A 21,859-nucleotide genomic window follows, 5' to 3' on the forward strand; every position below is an offset into this window, starting at 1 on the left:
TACTCGCTGCATTATCAAGTCAGTCGACAAATGCACAATCGCGTCGCTCGATTTGCTTCGAATGCATCGAAAGTGCCGTCTCAGAGCGGCACGTCACGAGTGCCGATGCCGATGCCGACGGTAGTTCTTTCCGGACCAGTTGATGCAACTGCCGCAAGATCCAAGAGGCGCAATCGTGAAATTTCATCTCGGCTAGGACATCGTGCAAATTTCTTTTAAGTATCGACGGCACCATAGTGGATAAATGACCGTGCTGTATAGCGTGTATTAGTCGCTTCTTCCAGATAGCTTCTGCTAGCTAGTCGTTTACGGTAATGGATCGACCCCACGCCCCGTTTTAATCCGCGATGAAGTTGCTCGGTGATCGATCAATTATCCTGGAACGAAGGAGGTTCGACTATCAGGCGATTAAGGACCGTCACGTCCTCGTGCCAGAATGATGCGCGTTCCCTTGAGCTTGACAATCTTGCTCCGAAAGATGCTAATGATTTTAATAAGTGTCTTCAGTCTTTTTTTTTGCTTTCAGACGCGGTCAATAAAAGTGTGACGCGTTACGTCTCCTAAGAAAATAAGTTAATTACACATTTATCTTGGACGGATGTTACAATATAGCTTATTCGTTCTTCGTGAACTGTTCGAGTAGATAAGAAAAAAATGACAGTTTAATCTGCGGCGAAGTGAAGTCACGTCCACGACGCAATTATTACGTTACAGCATAATCCTCGATAATAGGGCTATAAAAATAATTCAAAAAGTCGCGAGACACACGTCGTTCTCTGTTCTCTCCACGTAGCTATGTTCTTTCCCTACGCTAACGAGGCCTCGTGATTTTAAATTCGCGGAGAGATGTTTCCATTCCGAGCACGTCAGTCACGAAGCCAGTTTCTGGACGAAGCGGGAACTACGTCATTTCTGTCTCTCAGTCTCAACACACGCGAGCGGATCCCTTCGACTGTCTGAGCACGCACGCGACGTATAATCGGAATATGCTCGGTACGTGCGCAGCCGATGACGGACCTGCAGCGAGCGAGTTGCAGCGAAAGGATTTCAGGCGGAAGGATTCGCGCCGCGAAACGGAGGAACAAAAGTACAAAGCCACGTGCTGAAAGAAGCGGAAGTGCACCGCTTCCACCACGGAAGGTTTGAGAAAGCCGCGATTCGAATATCGCAGAGAGATCCTTTATATCGCGATAACCTTTAACCGGCATTGTATCGATGCACATAGGCGTCCACCATTTAATAACCATCTCGCGTTCTCCCATTGTTTCCGAACAGTCTAATGATATAAATGACGATCCGATTTACTGAATAGTTAATTGGGTTTCTATTTTGTATCCAACGCTTCTCAATAGAAATTAACTGGCATCTTTTCGACGATATTAATTATTCAAAAAACAAATATTATATTATAATTCACATTTTAGTTAATTGAAATAATATTGTACAAGCTATTAGAATTGAATTATTATATAATTATTACTTGCAATAGCAAAATGCGTTAGATATAATAATCAAATGGTGATCTTCGTTCTGAGCTTTGCGAAAAAGTATTTGAAAGATTATATTAATCAAGGAGATAAAAAAATGGCAATAATTAATTTTAGATAGAAAATATATAATATTTAATTGGATTCTCTGACATCAATACTACAAAACTCGCAACATGGGCAAATAAGAATAAATTATAATGCGGTTATTAAGGCGGGCAAATTAATAATGTAATTTATCGTACAATAAACTGATGGTTTTATTTAATTAATTTTAGGACAGCACAGAGAGTCGTTAGTTTCTTTCCAGCTTGGTAATCTATCGTGTGTGCAGCGTTTGGGCAGCGCGAGGAAGTTATACTGAATCTCAATCACGTGATTTTTTTTCAAGCGATGCTTTCCTGGAGACGGTCATTGCAGGGCAACAGGTATTTAAATTAGTCCGCTGCCACTCGACGAGATGGACAACGGCGACGTTCGTAAGCGATGGAGTAAAGGTAAATGCGAAGAAAGACTCGAGAAACGAGGAATGAGGAGGACGCTTCCTTTAGATTGGCAATCGATACGTACGTGACCGGCTTTCGAAGAGAGGCGACGCGAAACAACGCTCTCTGTAACTCTCATGGCTACCATACTGTATTCCAAGCGGATCGCATTGATTCGGTCAAACTGTAGAAACGTGCTGCAGAATAAACTCGCGAATTCGACCACTCGTAATTATATTTGCCAGTCCGGGTAATTGAAATAAAATATTGTGCTCGTTTGATTGGACGAGAATAGCTTATTGAGAACTTGTCTTTTTCCCCCGTGAAATTATGTTTGCGTTTAGAATGAAAGTTCTAATGGAGTAACTTTATTTGGATAAAACTGAGATTCCCTTTGATAAACTGTAACTGAATTAAGTTCGGCTATTCCTAAATTTAAAGATACGCTTTTTTAAATACTTCATTAATCTCGTCTTGAGTAAAATTAATCGCGCAATTAACTACCCTTAAATTTATTATGAACAGTTGCATACTATCTAATTAAATTTAGAATTATTTTATCACTACTAATCGGTTTTGTTGTGTAACAATTTGCATAACAAATTTATGACCTACGTAAGGTACAAAATCTCTACTAAGTCGTTCGCATTATGACTGGTAAATCGTAAATTTAACAAAAGCGCGGAAAACTTTACAGCAGGACGCTGAACATCTTTCGCAAGCGGGACCCACGGAACGGTAAACTTTAATTACTGTAGGTTATTAGTCTTCCGCATCCGTAGCAATATCCGCAATATCGAGAGGCAAAGAGCTCCAAGTTTGGTGATTTATGGACATGCCAAGTCCCGAAAAGGACTCGGCAATCGGAAAAGTGGAGCAACATATACCAAAAATATATTGTCCGGAAATGCCGCCATTCAGAAATACTCCATTAGGAAAAAAAATAACGAAAAATGAAAAGGCACGACGCATGAAATCGGAGGAATAGCACTAAAAATGAGTTATTCATAAATTTATACATCTCCTTATTTATCTTGTATTTTTCCATATGTTTTTCCAGGTATTATTTCATCTCTCTTATCTCTCTATTGTGATTTTTCAAAATTTGAGACATACGGAGCAAATATTTCAAAAAAGAATATCTCTGGACAGTGACAGTTCGGGGACGATAGATATTCGATGTGTAAAATATGTACTTTCGTAAGATTTTTGCTCAGAGCATAAAACGTAATATTGTTCTTCTGCTACAATTTTCAGCAAAATATTCAAAATATATGTAATAACTGAATATAATTGAGTTTGTTCGAAAATGTATACTTTATAATATTCTCTCGAGAAAATATTATCTTAGGTCCCTCCTTCCTGTCAACCGATAAATTTCTCCCAAAGATTTTCTCGACGATACTTCCTCCGTCCATCGATTCTGTGACCCAAAATTACACGCGGTTGACCTGTGTCGCGATTGATGGAGATGATTTCACCGCACGCGAAATATGTTATTTTCACGAAACAAGCTCGTCCTCTCCTCGCAAGCGGCTCGTTCTCCGCTGACAGCGAGTATCATAAATTAAAATTGGTATTCGCGTGGAAATTAAACCATTCCGCGATTCGTAGTATACTCTGGAAAGGCCGATATTACATTCAGCGAGAGAAATATCGGGAGAAATGATGAAACATTCTTTTATCTCCTGCCTAGCTCGCGGAGTGAAATTATTTTCTCGCTTGCGCTTCCACGGGATAAATCAAACGAATCTCCGCTACATAAACCAACTTTTTCGCGTAGATATCCTAACATTCATTCATTTATAAATTACATTTGTGATTATGTTAAATTTGATAATATAAATACATGTATTGCTAGAGTAATAAATATTTCATTTCTCACACACTGAAAAAAACAGTCTGGTTGCATTAATTGGAATCCTGATTGAAAATGGACAAATCAGAATTTTCTAGTTGAATCTATAATATTATAATCCTAATTGAAATAACCAGAATTTGTTTTCAACGCAGTATAAATTCTAAAGTTGTTTATCTCAATTTAATATCTATGATGATTTATATTTATGTCACATAACATCTCAATATAAATAAATTATTTGTCAAATAACTTAAAACATAAATACTATTACAGAAAACCAATTATTGCGTGTCATATATATTAAATTTTAAAATTGCAAAATGCTAAAAACGATTTTCAATAAATCAAAGATTATACCGTATCTTTATGTTGATGTTTTCGTTTCCATTAAATAATGCTTTTCTAAGATAAATTCAAATATTGCAATACGTAAGATTTTAAATGGCTTTATTAGCTACTCATAAGACTTCTCGAATATTAGATACGGCCTTGTGCTTACACGCTATTTCGCTACTTTGGATTAGTCGAGCAGCCTATCCGAGATAGACTATGTGGGTCAACCATAAAAGGAAACTCGCGGGAAAACGAGCTCATAAAATTTTGCGTGGCAACTTTGATGCGCGAATGAATTATAACGGCGTGAGCCACGTTAAGGACGTTCGAGAGCGAATCACGGATTTTTAATGGCCCTTACAACGAAGGGCGATTACACGGTCGTGATTAAACAGCGAAACAGTTGGATGAAATATTTACGGAACTAGAACGGAGTCGGATATCGTGTGCATAACTCCAGATAGGGATCAGTGAGTACGTACGAAAACTGGGAAACGCGACACGGACTATCTATCTTTTACGGTAGATATTACCGGCCTGTCTATCCACGTAGCGGAGATGCATTTTTCCTCGGCTTTGTGAACGCTCTACAATGCGCCGCGAGTAAAGCGCTACAATAATTCTCCGCCCGACTGCACGCGGTATGCCTTCTTATCTGCTTTGTAAGATAAATGTATTGGATTTGTCGCAATATTATCTATGGACTGCCGTAAGAATTATGATATATAATAACGAAGTGGGCCATGATTTCTCGATTAAGATAAACCAACCAATCCTTTTATCTATACTAAAGTTTCACTAAATATGAAATACACTCTCTGGAATAAAATTCCTTTAATTCTTTGCGGTCCAAGATTACGCTGAAAAATTAGAGAATATCAATAGAAACATTATTCCGCATTACGTACATATATTGACACTTGAATTTTAACCTAATTATTAATTTTCAATATTTTAGTAATGTAACACAATTAAAAAAACGAGAAATAATATTTGAGTTTTTAAATTATAATTGTTTTGGCAGTTAGAAGGATGTTTGCTTCATAATTTCGATGTAAAATTACAAGAAATTAACGCAATTTATTTTATTTCCGCGGTTTTTTTCTTGATCAATTTCTACGTGAAAGCACTGTTTCATCAAGAGGATAGTCACTATCCATCCTTTACAGTGAAAAACAACTCGTTGGTCGACGTTTTCGAGAAAAGGAAATCACAGTCTCCAAGTAAAGAAGTGGAAATCACGTAAACCAGGATTACAAACATTTGCTCAAAGAGTTCGGACTTAGTGAAGTTCTTCTCGTACTTCGATTCAAAGAAAAACCTTTAATTTTTTAAACGAGATAAAGTTTTGTAATAAATATACACATTCTATTTTAATTTAAAAAACGTTTCTATGTTTCACTTTTAAATTTATGTTCATAAATCATATCAACAATTTAACGTGAATTATCAAGAAAAATAAACGCGGGAAGTCTATTTTAAATCGTATCACTAATAATGCTGTAAAGCAAGAAAAATACGTTAAAAATTTAATGATTGCCCCGCGAGGGGACAAATGCACGTTAAAAATTGATTTTCAACAAGAGCATTTCGAGGTGTAATCAAGCGAACACGCGTAAAAATGGACGCGGGGGAAAAATTTAATTATCGCCATTTCATCGCTTTATATCGGGCATATTTCCGGCATTAACCACTCATTTTTATTATGCATAACGCTCGTCACATTCGTATAGCACGCGTGCGTATTCCGCGTTAATATTTTGTTGATATCGTCTTGCACTTATTGATTCCGCAACCACGGTAACTATAAACGTACATATCCAATCGATAAACGCGAAATAACGTAAGGCAGTAGCTAACGAACGTAATGATCCTATCTGTGTATTCTACAGACCAAAGAGAAACAAAGTTTTTTAAGGTAGCAAAAATGTTACAAAATACGATTTCAATTTTCCATATGAACAAAAAAATACTCAAAAAATTTCTCGATTGCCCTTTTACGTAAGATCATGAATGCGTTTATTAAACCTTGATATTTCAATGGTTTATAAATTTTTTGAATTTTTCTTCTTTAGATAGAAAATCGAAATCGTATTTTATATTTATGCATTTCAATTATTTTAACGAGATACTTAGTAGTACTTCTATCTTTTATTTATCGTGAGAATGCAAGTAGATTCATGTTAAACTGATCCAATAATTTAACATGTAAAAATAATGAATAAACTTATTCTAATTTAACGTGCAAGAATAATTAATAAATTAAAAAATGAAATATATAGAGAGTCACAAGTGTTTCGTCGGCTGAAATATTTTAAGCGCGCCAGTTCTCAACTGCAATTAAATAATGACAGGAAAAGCGTGAAACGTATTTCGTTACGCATTTGTTAAAATGTTTCATAGCAGGAACTGAATTCGAAATTCTCTACACAGAGGTAAAAAAAAAAATACATATGTATGTAATATATACATGTTGATAAATGTAAATGAAAATAATAGATCGGACAAAAATAAATTTTTATTTTTCAAAATGCAGTGCGCTCGATAACACACGTGGAGAACATTCGTGGAGTAAACAGATGATAAAAACAAATTAGTCGGATTCGAGATGACCGAATAACGAACGCAATAAACGTCGCGAGCTGCCGCGGCAGGCTTTAATCAACGCGGGCAATTAATCCTACACGAATTACAGGCGAGGCACGTTAGCAGATTAGCTATATCGATGGCTTTAATTGGGCCGAGGGATCATCGAGTCGATTTCTCACACTTGACGGCCCTTAGATTATCAATCGAGAAGTTTCTTAATAGCCGAGAGATCCGACTCGCGATACCGCGCAAGAAACCAACTTATTTACACTCCCGCCGTTATTAAAGTTTTATAAAAAGTTCACATTGATGTTATCGATCCTCCTTTTTCGTAACAGCCGACACTCTCATCTTCTCTATTGAGTGGTCTCAAAGCTCACTCGGAATATCGAGGTAAACGAGCTTTCGTGCTGTGATCCAAATCCGTAGAATACAAAATCAAAGTGTTATACGGAGAACTTTTATAACGCTGTTTACAAAAGTTCTAGGTAGGAATATATAGCAAATCTCAATTTATATTTACTATAAAAGCACATGTTTTTGTTAAAAATATATAGTAAGTTCAAAACTTTTAAATGCTGCCCTTTTAATGATATTGCCTAAACTTTAAATAAATTTATATGTTTACACGCATATTGATGTATCTATATATTATTAATTTTCATTGCTCAGCTAATATCTTTTGGTTTTCTTACATGTAAGTACTATATGCATAAGTCAATAAAATAAATAAAAATAAATAAGTTAGGCTTACTACGTACCTGTCGTAGACTACGACAGGTTAGGATTAATTTATTACGAAAGTAAGTAATGTAGTAACATTAGGAATTTTTCTCTATTTTCTATATTATTTAATAAATTAGATTTCGTCACGTAAAATATATCTTAATCTTCGTCTATATTTATATTTGTTTAATATATATATATATATATATGTATATTGAGAACAATTTCCTATTTATTTAACAAGCTTGAAAATTTAATCACTTATACACAAAGCTATAATAAAATAATATTATTAATATTAAATATAACTTGTCTTCATAATACTCTCAAATTATTTGAAAATCTTATTTACGTAAGTGAGATATTTGGCAAACAAAATACAAGTACTGATGTCCATATCATGCAGTTTTAAGAATAATTTGTTTTGCTGAAATCATTATTTATATGTATATATCGTTTAGACTAATATAATGTATTAATATAATGAGTTTAATATAATAAGTTTTGCGCATCCTCGTATGCACAATAAATCAATAGAAAATAAAATGCATCTCAGAATTAAATATTAATTCCGATCTCTTTTATAGCCCATCTATTTCAAGAGAAAAATTTATGGAACTTTATATATTTGCGTATAATATTATTATGCTCTAATTAACCTACTATATTTGATAACTTTTGCAGATCCTTGATAAAAATAAAAAGTATGCCACTCACTGATACGATGCGCAGCAGCAAAGTTATAAACTATACATATACTTTAACGTCGCAACGTTAAACTATAAAATACAAATATAGGTATTTAAATTATACTAGAAGTTATAGAATGATTAATATTTTAAAAAATAATGGTACATATAAGTAATAAATTACCACACAGCTGCTCCGTTGTCGACCGATGCTTCTCCGGATCTCTTTCTCTGAAGTTTCATCGTTTTCTCCATTGTGGCACTCACTCGCGAAACATTAATTACAATCGCGTGTACACTAATCACCAAGACATGGCAATTGCACGGTACTTTTCGCGGCACTCCCGACGTTAATCACACGCGATGCGCACTTTGCTATGCTACAATGAAAAAAAAAAAATAAATAAATAAAAATAATGCGAGAAAATACGCAACGGGTATCAGATGGCTTTCGGCTATTTGATTCAGCTATTTGATTTGACGATTCGCGTATTATACGATCCTATTCTCTTCCAAAAATAGCGTGCACGTTGTATTCAGATTAAAAGAGAATTCTAAACGCGATATATTGAAATGGAAGTCATTAAGAAATCGTTATTGTCCATGAATGCCTCTTCAAATTTTATTTTCCAATGAACAGATCGTGAGAAACATTTATCTCCATGAATGATCATCACTACAAATACGTTTTTTCAATAATTAATAACGAAGATTAATAGTGTAATCAATTTTAACTTTTAGTACAAACGATGATTTTCCGGGATTTTTAGGTATTATATGTGATGAGTCGTTCGCGTCCCGAGTTAATTTTCATCATTTTAACAAATATACAAATTATTAAGTGATTCATACATACTACTTTAATATTTTTAGAAAATATTTGTAAAGTTGTATATTTTAAAAAATTGTACATGAATGTTTCGATTACTTGAGGCTTTTAGTTTTTCGAAGAAAAAAATGTGCAGAACAAGAATGACTCAATTGTGCCCTCCATTTAGTGACACAAGTCGACATGAATGTCGTTTTATCTTTCTTTGCATTCCATAACAAAGTAGAACGATGCTTATATGTCATGAAATGAAAGGCACGTCGTACTTAAAGGTGATCGTCAATTTCTCATACAAAATCATGTCTAATACTTGTCGCGATGGCATTTTAAGGAATAATGCGATGAGAAGCCCCGACAGAGCCGCTGTGCGTAGTTACCTATTTGGCTCTCGAATAATAACGACATATTTAGTAATGACAAAGTACCTTACTCAATTTACAATCAAAATACTATATCTAAGTACGCATTAAGTAACAAACCCATCGATGAAAGAATAACACTTGTACAATCAAAAGCGTCGTCAGCAGTTCTTTAAAAGAAATCGAGTATATAAAATTAAAGTTATATTTTAAAAATATATTATGCCTTAAAATACATTTAGTTAATATGGTATCCAATTAGAATTATTATTGATTACAGTTTGTCGATGAAACATGCTTCCCACGAGATTTTTGTTGCGCCCGAGTTTCGGGCCTCCAAATCTTTCGAATGTGCCAAGATAAATGCTTCAAAGCAGATATTTTTTTCAGATCCAGAGATCGACAATCCATCAATCGACGTCATTTTTACGTTTGTGAATATTTAAAAAAAAAAAAGCATATCTCGTAGAAAGTATGATAACAAGCTATAATAATAGAATGCTACATATTAAGTAAATGAAGGATTTTAATGAATGTAATGTACTTTTAAAATATAACTTCAATTTTTAAAAAATATTTTCGGTTTCTTTCTCAGAGAACTGCTTGACGATACTCTTGTATCATTGTAAACCGGAAATAATAAAATAATAACGTATAACTCTAATCTCTTCGATTTTTATTTCGGTTAAACGAGAGGTTTTGCTTCAGCAATGAGTGTCTCGGCACGTTTTATGAATAGTTATAGTTAATTATAATTGCGTGGACTTTATGACTCGTGATTCGTTCATAAGAATTGCGTTTAGGATCTCTCAGTTGTCGCAATTACGTTTCAAGAAGTAACGCGATGATACGCGAAACTTGCTTGCGCCACTACACTCCTGCTTTTCCCGACACAATGATAAGAAATTGTCTCGCGTTCGCGTCTCGGCGCACGAATGATAACACGTCACAAGTCTCGGCGGTGGTAGGGTGGTGACCTTGTACACAATAGCGTATACATCGCAAATAAGCCCAATTTATCGCAGCGAAAAATATTCAACGTATTGTAAAACAGAAATTCACGGTCCAAATATCTTCTATATACACGTTTTAAGTCTTTCAATAAAACTACTGTAACATATAAAATTCAACATTTTCGTTGAAAAATTAAAATTTATGTCTCCGTTATCATCAAAGAAAAATTCACGTAAATTAATATACATTTTATAATTTCTTCCAAATTCTATTTAATTATATTATTTTATTTAATAAAATCATACATAGTTTTACTCCTCCCAAAATATGTAACGAAGAAAATAATATTAATTTTCATTTTCCATTCAAAATAAAATTCATTTTTCAAAACACAGAAATTTTATTTTTCAAATTTAGAGTTCGTGATTCTTTTCACGTGGACTAAATGGGATAATTTCAAATGTCTATTTTTTTAATTAAAAAAGGATTAAATAATTTATATAACATATTAAACTTTTTCATTGTTAATTAGCTTGTTAATAACAATTAATTACTACGATATGTATCAAGAGAAAAAAATATAAAATTAGCTAACTAATAAAAATTAATAAAATTTGAGTAAGAAAAATCAATAACAGCTAATCTGTAATTATAAGTCTAAATTGTACAATATTAATTCTATGTGATGCATTATTGATTAATTTCAACTATATATAGGATATGTGTTCGTTATTCTTAGCTCTTAGCAACATAAATACATAAAAATGTGTAAATGTCAGATTGTATCATAAAATGTAATGCACCATCCGATTTGCTATTAGTGCTCTTATAAGCTTATATCTTTACGTATTTACGTGCTAAAAAAGCTGCGATAAAGTAGCACAACGCGCGGCGGAGTTCTCTAATCATCATATGCCACTTTGTTCAACGTAATCTTGACATATATTATTACAGACTTCAGACGTTTATGCACATATGATTAAAATTTGCCTCTTGATTATCATTACCATAATGCATATAATTTTATACTATCTGCATATAAAGCGCGCACCATTTAATGTCCTTCAATTCCACACAGCATTCGAGATAATAAAATTTACCTTAATCCAGAAATCTAATTTAGAGTCACTTCTCCACACCGTTCCGAATAATTTCATGGAATTTCTCTGTACACGCAATTCAGGGCTCTTCGCATTACTCAACCACGAGAGCTTAGTACAAATAATTAATATTAAGGATTATTTGTCAAAAGTAAATATACATTATAGAATTTCTAATTATAACGATGGAACCAAACATAACAATCCTCTTGCGTAAGTGAAAAGTGGGTAAATTTATCTACCGAGATGCTCCATATATATCCGTAATGTTTCATAAAAATTTAAATCTCTACAGCTTGAAATTTCTTTTAAAGTAGATACTCTGTTTGTGAGACAGTGATAAATTAAGTTATTCGGAGCCTTCAAAAACGAACTGATTGATGCCGCCCAAGTTGCGATATCAAAATTATCTAAAAGATTTTGTGACTAGAGTATTAAATAGTTATTTTTATAACAATTAACTGTTAAAATAAAAAAAGAGAGCAAACACATTTGCGGTTTGAATTTTAACCTGATCTGCCTGATCTATCTATGGTGATTCGCTACTGTCGAAGCGGCAAAACGATTTTTAGATTTGTTGCTTGTCGACATGGGCGATGATTGATGACGCATATTCTGCGAGCGGAAAATCGAACAAGTCCGAAGATTTTTCCTCACGGAGAAAACTTTCAAACTTCACCTTGTATCCGCGAGAGAACTCGAAGAGCTCAATTGGACCGTTTGCGCCCCTGCGATTTGCAATTTAAAACGAAAAGTAAGATTTTCCAACGCACACCAACCGGCGTTCAGTTTCGGAATTTAATACCGATAATCCGTGACCGAATTAATCATCGCATATTCACAAAAGTATACGAACTCACGCGGCATTAAATGTCTCGATCATAATGTCGACCGTGTGAAATCGTCGACTCGAAAAGTTGGCTCTTTAGAAAGCACAGCACCTTTTATTCTCGGTTCTACATTAATTTGCAATTTAAAATTTCACCGAAAGAAAAGAATAATTAACATTTCATGTAGGCGAGTCACGTTGGAAAAATCCTAACATGGAAACGTACGAGAGGCTAATTTGTATAATTACATCACAGTCATATTCAATCATTTATATTACAGAATATTTATCGAAATCAATTATAATTGGTAATATTAATAACTAGCGCCCTACAAATTTCCACGCAAAACATCCAATTTAGAGCGCATGGAAACGCATCATGTCACATTGCGTAATGACATTTTCTATATAATTTCATAACTTTGCATTAACATATGAAACAGTACGCCGACTAACAAATATGTCATTTCCACGATACGTAAAATCGCATGATTATTTCTTCGCTGCGTAGCGAAAATTCGAATTCCTAAATTGAATGATTAATGACTGAAAATCTGCAATATGATCGAATAAAATCTTTATTCATGCTCGTAATTTTTTTTTCCTTTCCTGTGCGATTTGTCAAAGCGTAAAACTACGTTGAGCGGAAAAAAAAAATCCCCTGTTACACAATATATATTCAATTTTATGAACCTTCATATTTTGTGCGAGTAAAAAATTTCCGCGCACAAAAAGGCCGTTCTACGTACGAGAGTTTAAGTGCACCTATTGGCTAAGGGTTAAAGTGCATTAAATGATAAAACGTTAAGGCGTGATGGCTGAATGTAAAATATAATAACAACCACAACATTACGGGTAACGGTGTGGCATTACGTTATTGCAATATTACGGGCGCAACACGTATAGCTACGTTCCATTAGAGTACTTGTAATCCGGCAATTTCACAATTTCACATCGTTATTTAAGGTAGTTATTCGCACGCGAAATGACACGGCAGAAATAACAATAATGTACGCCTCCGGAGTAAGAGCGTGGCATTCGCATACGAGATAAAATACAGTGACCGTCGTCCATTACACGAACGTAAAAGAATAGAAGGACCGGCGAGAAAAGACATAAACGTTGCGCCGTGTCGCTACAATGGTATGTATGTAGTGAACGTAATGACAAGTAATTACAAAAATGAAAATGAATGGTTCTGCGCAAGCTTCGAAATATAATGCAGCTCCGACATCGATCCATTGTTGATATTTTTGAAAATAATGTGAGGTAACGCAATATCGCATAGATTTTATCTTCGTTAATAAAAACTTAATTGCGATACAGTCGATAAACCGATATAGTCTTTTTTTTGCGTAAATGTTTAAATAGTATAAACGTTAATTATCACACTTTTTCCCGCGATGTAACAAAATGGCGCTGCCATTATTCTCTCGGGTGAATAGCGAGATAATTCGCGGTGCGAATGCGGAATGCGGTACATCCACTCACGAAAATGTAATTTGGGGATCGCAACGGCATACCTTAATACGGGAACCACAACGGTGATCCCACTTGTGATTCACAAAGGCGCCGAAAATTACGCTTCTTCAAATTCCGCCCACTTTTAAGCAGCAATCGTGCCGGTAATTGTTTTTCATGCGCGTCATTATGCCTTTGTAACATCGTTTTCTACAAGGCGTGATGTGCCCTGTTATTTCCTTCATACGGAAAGAAATACCTGACGCGGGGTAATATCCCATGAGTAATTGAAGAAATTTGCATTCTTCCATTTGCGCGAGCGGAAATCGCATCGTCATGCAAACCGAATAAGTGAAAAATAGAATTCGTGTGATGTAATCAAGGGGAACGTTATTCTCTCTCGCATTTAGCACTAACAATATTAATTTTGCGCGGAAAATACACTTTGAAATTAAAATTTCCTTATACTTCCACGGCGTGTTTTTATTTTTAACAAAAATTTCAAAGTTGCAGTTAAATTTTAAGCACTTGGATAGTTAATGTCAAAGATAAAAAGCTACGAACAAAAAAAGAAAGCATTTTGGCATTCGATCAAATTATCGTTAACGTAAAGCTGATTTCGGCTCGATTAAGAAATCTTGAATTAAGGATTGGCGGTCGTCCCGAAACATCCTATATGAGCTTGGCACTTCTCGTTGATTTTTTACGCTTGTCGCCTCTTCTACTTCTCTCCTTTTTAGATTTTAGAGAGCCGTAAAACACATTGGACGTGCGTGTTCGCACCGCCAGAGTCGTTAATGTCGCTCCAACGGCGAGTAAATACTTTCCTGGCGATACTTTCCGTCCGATAAATTCGCGCGCTTTCGAGGACGGTAAGCACGTAGACCCACTTTGTCAATTTGTCGACGTCCTTTATAATATTTGTCGAAAATGAGGAATCGCTCGCCGTGGCGATTTCACGGGGCACGTTGTGCGTCCGTCTTATAGTCACTCCGGGAATTATGATATGGCGACGAAGGGGAATTAATTTGGTTTCAAGTTCCGGAAGTGAAGCCGACGTAGAAACCTCGCGATAACAGTGGTATGACGTTTAAATTAATTTGACTTCACGCTCCAACTAAAACGGGCAGTTGAATCGGTACAGTTATACGTCGCAACCGGCTTTCACTGTCTAAATAATGAATGACTTTATCGACTTTTTCAACTTCAACAAACAATCTCGTTTCTTCGCCGATCCGTAGCCAACGAAAGTTTAATAATGAAACTTTGAATATTGCACTCTCAAGAAATGAAGATAACGTAGGCATTACTGAGTAAAGGGAAGCACGTTTTACACATTGCGAGCTGCAGCGCTAGCAATACCGAATTCGAGGAGGAGAAATTTCAGGAAGAAAAGAGAAAGAAAGACTTATAGGAACAATGAAACAATGGATGTGGGAGTGCTAATTCCGCAAATGTTTCGGGATCACTAATAACGTCCCCGAGCGAGAGCAAAAACAAATTCCGAAAAGAAAGAAAGAAAAATTAAAAACAGCTCACATTAAAAAGAGATTTCAAAAGCGAGAAGAAGTAAAGTTGATACGTAATGTTCTTCTGTGATTATACAAGAATAACAAAGTTACGTTATCAAGTTATATATATATATATAAAAGAATTTGTACACAATGGCGCTATTCTTTACGTGTCTAAAAGCGAATGTTACTCGCAGACAAGAGAACACGTTACAGAAACAAGGAAAATCTCAGTACGGAAATCCGCTTCTGCGCCAAGCAATCTCTGCAAGACTGTATCGTAATCGATACGACATTGTCATTCCATCCACGTTTGTACTTACGAAAAAAAAAGAACCCGTGATAGAGAACGCGGACGCATCGAAAGGGACGCTCGAGGGAGGATGTATCCGAAGGGATTTGCAGCACGGGATGCAGGGAGTTGTTCAAATATTCCTTCGATGTATCCAATACGTCTGCGATGCCTCATCCTCGCGCGCAAATATACGCGAGTATAAGATCCATCGCATGATTCATATGGCTCATGCGTGGCGATACAGTATTACAGCCAACGCGCGCTTTTCAACAAGTACGACCGCTATTTGGCAGGCCATTCTATTGGCAATAGGGAGATAAGGGGTGGGTAAACTCCTGTCACAGGCCCCGCCTCGAAATCCAATTTTGAGCTTTAGGTTCAGCCTTCGACTCTATTTTCGCTCTAGCGAGCATCTTTAGAGCTTCTCTGGTATATGCATATTTCTATCCAAAATTTTTGCCGACATTTCTATGCTCTCCATCTGAAACTTTGTATTTGGATTATACAGGCTCTCTTCAAATTTCTTTGTTTCTCTTCAGCTTTCTTTTTTTTAATCAAAAGACACATCACAGTATCTTAGTTCTATATATTACATACAAATTTAATGTATAATAATTATATTTCTAAGTACATATAATATAATTAATTAAATATATATTAATTATAATTATAATATATTAATTATTAATTCTGTTGTTTAATCTTTAACGTTTCCTGATGTACTTATCGTGACTCTCTTTTTAGGAAAAGCTTCGTAAATCTAATTGTTAGTCAGTTATTGTATTAAGTTGTACTATATATTAAGTGATTATTTTTATCATTTAAAGAAATAAAAATAAAGATTCGTTAGAAAGAAATCAAAACGACAGTAGTCGATTAACTCGTATTTCACAATTTCAAGTATGTACTCAGTTGCAGAAGAAGCAGCTGTGCGCGATATTCGAACGAAAAATACAGTTGACTTGGCCAATAAATATCTAACATTTTCCAATATGACCCGCACGGTCGGCAGCAAGAAAGCGATCGGGAAGGATAATAGCAAGTTGAAGTAATTTCGAGTTACCTGTTCGAGCGAGAAAATAATGTTATCGCCGACCATTGTCGTTATCATTATTTTCGCTATTCTATGATTGGATTTCGTTATGCAAGAAAAACCTAAACCGATATTCCAAAGGGAGTTAGCAATAAAGATATCGTGAAGTTGAACGTAAAAAGATAGTGAAGAAAGTGGCACGAAGGAACATTTCTGCCAAACAAAAAGATAGGTTTTATACTGATCGAATTTTGAGACTATTCTTGCCAGCAAGTGATATATAATATTTTGCAAATATTCTTGTACGATTTTCTAACGAATTCTTTTCTTTCTGTCGAATCAAATATTTTATCGGCATAGCAACAAATCTATAAATCTCAATAAACGGTACAATAATCATGCGAGAAGATGGATTCGTGGTGATAAAATATTTTTTGCACCCATCTTTACATAATAATTACACCGGACTATTGAGACTTGTAGAAAAACAATGATATCCGATGCAATCTAATATGACACGCATGGCTTACATCTTCATTAATGAATAATTTTATTCTACTACTCTTCATTAATATTCGATTGCTCCTCCTATGTTTTCCTGAATGATGCATGCTCTCGTCAAAGAGACTTTTGTATAACACGAGCCACTTTTTCCCTCCTGTAATCATCGGCCTAATGTACCGGATATTCCTTTCAACGTCTCTATTGCGAGCCGACATCGCGATCATAAAAGCAAAAAAATAAATTATGATACTTTTTGGGGCTAACACCAATAAATTTCTGACGGTAACTAACGGGAACAAAATAAAATAGGGAGCTGTTTCAAACAGCATACTCTCTTTTATTACAAAAAGTTCGATTACGAGTTGAAAAAATAAAGGCGATACATCGATCGAAGTCGGCGATATAATTTTTATGTACACTTTTGAAGAGTTATTCGAGACACTTCTCTTTACGGTATTTTAGCAACAAACGTTTGTTCGTTCAATAGCAGTATTGTGTATGAACGAAGCTTAATTCTTCTCGCGTGAAAGTCGCGACAGGGGCGTGAAAGAGTGCAGCTGTTTGCCGTGTCACGCTAATGCGCGCGGTAGGTGGGTAGAATCAGATAAAAACCGGTTAATCCATCTTGTGTCGCACTTATTCGTTACAAGCGTTAAATTACAAGATTTACGACAGCGTCGGATGCATTGATTACGGTAAGTTACTTAAATCGACGATATAAGCTTCTGCTGATTTAGATTCAATCAGAACAGAAGCTACGTAATTATAGAAACAGGTTCTTCTATCATATCAGCATTATAATATCATGTACAAAAGATGTACGCTTCGCTTGTCACATAAAAGATTCGCTCGGTTAATATGGATATGACATCATGGGTAAATTTTGCAAAATTATTCTGCATTAAGTTGTAACTATACAAATAAGAAACTTTTTTCTTTTAAACGGATTGAATATTTTCTCGTCAAATATTTTGTACAGAATAATCGATATTTCCTCGTTAATATCCCCTTTGACATACTCGAAATGTATTATTATTAAATGGAAATTCGATAGAAAGTCATTAACAAGAACAGCTCTTTAATATTTAATGAAATATTGAAACATCTTGATAATTAACTTTCAAATTAAATCTTTTTGGGTCACGTCCTGTATTATTTTAGCTATTCTATATAATCAGATTTTATTTTAAATTTTATACAAGAGGAAAAAGTCTAGGTTTTTTTCCTTCGTAACATAATTTATGGCCGAAAAAATACAATATAGCTCTAAATTTGTATAATTTAATATAATTTATATCTCTTGCAATTATATAGAATTTTTCATTATGGATGCACCGAGTACATGCATTGAGTACAATTAAATCGATTTTATCAATATAATGGTATACTTATATTAAATATCGCTAATAAATTGTAAATACAAAATTGTTATTCAAAATTTATATTACAAGCAACAGCACTCATAGCGTTGCTAATTAGAATTGATAACGAGATGCGTAAAATGAATGGTGCAAATAGATTTTCCGAACTTCCATCATGTTAGCACGAGTGGCATTAAAATGTTCTGGATGACAGAATTTTTTAAACGGTACTTTTTCCATTGCTTTTTAAGATCGGCGAATGCGATTCGCCTTACCGTTGCGTAACATTTGCATATCTAAATTCGCATAAATTTTCTTTAAAAAGAAGAGGATAATTACGGAAGATAATTGCTTATGTACTCACCTTTGCGAAGTCGATTTTTAGTGTGCAGCAGCCAGAATATATATCTGCTCCATGTAGTGTTTCCTTTGCTCTGGTTGCTGATTCCACTGAGTCAAACGTAATGATCAGAACACGATCAGTTAAGGATATATAGTAATTTGTGCGCAAAAAATATATGTATACAAATTTTAAAATTAGTTAGTTCGGCAATAATACGTGAAGTACTCTAAATCTGAATCAATAAAATTTAAGTGAAAAAAAAAAAAAGAGAATTTGAATATTGTATAATTAAAATACCGATATTTCAATGCTATATATATATTAAAATTACTTAGATTAGGAATTCCACGTTTCAATAATTTTTTTAATTAAATTTTATTACGAATTTATTGATTACCCAGTGGTATACTTGAGATTGGTATTCACTGATTCAGATTTAGATAATTAATTATTATTCTCTACATAATTATTCTCCAATTATGGGGAGCAACAAAATTATTTTTAGATCTAGAACTACCTAAATTTTTAGATATACGTCAGCAAAATCGTTCTTTCCGTGAAGTAACAATTAAATTAAAAATTACTTCGCCTTATTTAAACCTTCGTATACATCTCCTTAATACTATTACAAATAAAAAAAGATAGATGAAAAAAGATGCAACGTAAAATTACCATACAAAGAAAATTACATGAATTATAACGTTCATCACCCAGTTTTACGGCAAACGCGATAAAACGTAGCGTTCCTACGATACAGAAATCTCACGGAATTCACTGCGGCATTACAATGTTGTTTTCCCACAAAGTGGCCGTCGTGCAGTATAAATCCGACATGACGTAAAGTTCTAACGAATTTATAGTCACGCGGGACGCGGCTTGACTATTATTTGGATCGTAATAGTCTGGAATATACACTGCACTATGCGGAGATTCACCGAAAATACGGCACGCTATTCGCGAGGTAAAGCTCAAAGCTCGTTGAACGTATTCGTATGCAGAATACATGAAAAAGAGTTAACGTTGAAAAAAAATCGAGCCTTTCCGTCAGTTCACATCCCCGTTATAAATCTTCATTACGCCGTAACGGCGGTACATGTCTTGACAAAGTTTTCCCGGCTTGAGAAAGCGTGTCAGAGTTGATCCCGCCGGGCTCCGAGTTCGTCGAAGGTGACCCTTGACTCGCGTGTTCAACGCGTGCTATTGCCCTGAAGTTTACCGTGTAAATCAAATTCATGCGAAAACGTAACGGTTTATTTGTGTAAAATAAATTGTTTCCCGACGGCATTGTTCGAACTCGTATTTTATACATTTTTAAATTTCAAACTCTTTGTACATTTACTTGTCAAAAAATTTCAATGGCAAATCCCTCAATAAATTTAAATCGTATTTTTAATGGAAATTTCCAGTGAAATATAAGACGACAGAGATGTTTAATCAATTTTGAAAATTAAAAATTTCCAGCGAGCTAAACATCAGGGAGTAATAACGGCTGTTTGTTAATTCTTTATATACAATATGTAACATCTGCGGTCTGTAAAACAGTATTATGCTTGGCAAACAGAACATTAGCGGTACGCTTCACGGTATAATTTACTGTGCGAATACAACTGAATTTACAGCGTTAATTTACATAGCTGAGAGTCATATGGTGTCTTCTGAGAATCGTTAACGCAAATCAACGAAATTGCAGGTGAGCAACAGATTTGTCCGCGTTTGTTTGAAATTTCTCAAATTTTATACTCTGAAAACGAGATAAATATATATTCGAGCGTTGAAGAGAAAAAAAGCGAAGATAATAAGTGCAAAAATACAAGCACCGTCAACAGACTTAATATAAAGCACTACTATAGTAAAATATGTATTGAAAAGGATATTCAACCATAGCTTGCACACCGTTTTTCTTGAAAATTACGATGCGCTGAACCTGTCCGCTGGGCGCACTGATCGTGTGCAACACTTCCTGCAACAGAAAAGAGCAATGCACTTTAACAGATGTATGCGAGGATATTTTAGGAGAACATTTTCACACTATGTTGATTTAGGCTATGGTGTGCATCGTTCCTCGACTTCTCCGAGGGAAGCTTAAAAGTCGAGAAACAAGGATGTTAATCTTTAATTAAACGTATCTCGAGTTCTAAATTAAGCAATTAAGGGAAAAAAAATTATAGGCAATGCACCATCGATCTTTGAAAAAAAAACCATATAAAATATTTCGATGTACGTATTTTAAAAAAAAAAAAACTTCTACTCGTGTACGAAATGAAGAAAAATTGATATTGAACGCAAAAATATTTTTTAATGGAATTATATTTATGATAAATTTAATTACGATTAATTAATTTACGATAGATTCGAATTCTGTTTTACAAAGTTTCCTTTTTTTTTGCAGCCTCGACGTTTTTGAACAATTTTAGATAAAAATTATTTGATGTCTTGCTTTATTCTAAAACGCTTCAATTAGTCGCTTCAAAAACGTTCAATAACTCAACATTAAAGCAATCGCCATTCTTTTCAGTCCATTCCTGAAAGCTGTCGTTAAGGGGAAGCGGCGATAGTTCTGAAGCACCTCGTATTTCCTCTAACCTATTTCGAGCACATGATCGATGCACGTCGTACATCATGCGCAGCAAATCGAAACGAAGTTTACTTGGTGCGTTCTCCAGGCCATCTCCATTGGCGCAACAACAACGTATGCGAGGTATTCGGTATAAGTTCAACCGTTCTCACAATATTCTCGCAACGCATCCAGACAGAAAGTTTGCATGGCGTAGGTAGGTTGAACTGAGAGGTCAAGGAGCAACACGAGACAAATGGCAAAACTGCATTTCAGTCCATTCATGAATGTTACATCCTAACAGATGCAACAGACAACACTAAATTTTCTCGCTAAAGAAATCGATTTTTTGCCATATACTATTTTTCATTCGGAACATTATAGTTCGTTTCATCAGGCAGAACGACCGGAATTTAAAGCTTAGAATCAGCAATATTTCTGTAACTTGCCTAATTGTGATAAATTCATATTTAATTATTTAATTGTTAAATCGCGGCTGAATTAATTAATTTGATTAAATATATACTCGTATTAAAAATCAAAAATATTGGAATTT

General features: G+C 34.6%; 1 protein-coding gene across 2 annotated transcripts in view; it reads right to left on the reverse strand.

Annotated features, from left to right (window-relative positions):
• Positions 1 to 21,859, reverse strand: part of sm (heterogeneous nuclear ribonucleoprotein L) — a 168,297-nt gene that overhangs the window by 82,560 nt on the left and 63,878 nt on the right. For both annotated transcript variants that reach the window (XM_011058494.2, XM_011058493.2), the window contains exons 4-5: positions 20,624 to 20,709; positions 18,771 to 18,867 (exon numbers count right to left, since the gene is read on the reverse strand). In XM_011058494.2, the coding sequence (XP_011056796.1) occupies positions 18,771 to 18,867; positions 20,624 to 20,709 (183 nt within the window). The remainder of the gene's footprint in view (positions 1 to 18,770; positions 18,868 to 20,623; positions 20,710 to 21,859) is intronic.

This window comes from Acromyrmex echinatior, chromosome 4 (assembly GCF_024713525.1).
Source record: "Acromyrmex echinatior isolate Ae372 chromosome 4, ASM2471352v2, whole genome shotgun sequence".
Lineage (NCBI taxonomy): Eukaryota > Metazoa > Arthropoda > Insecta > Hymenoptera > Formicidae > Acromyrmex > Acromyrmex echinatior.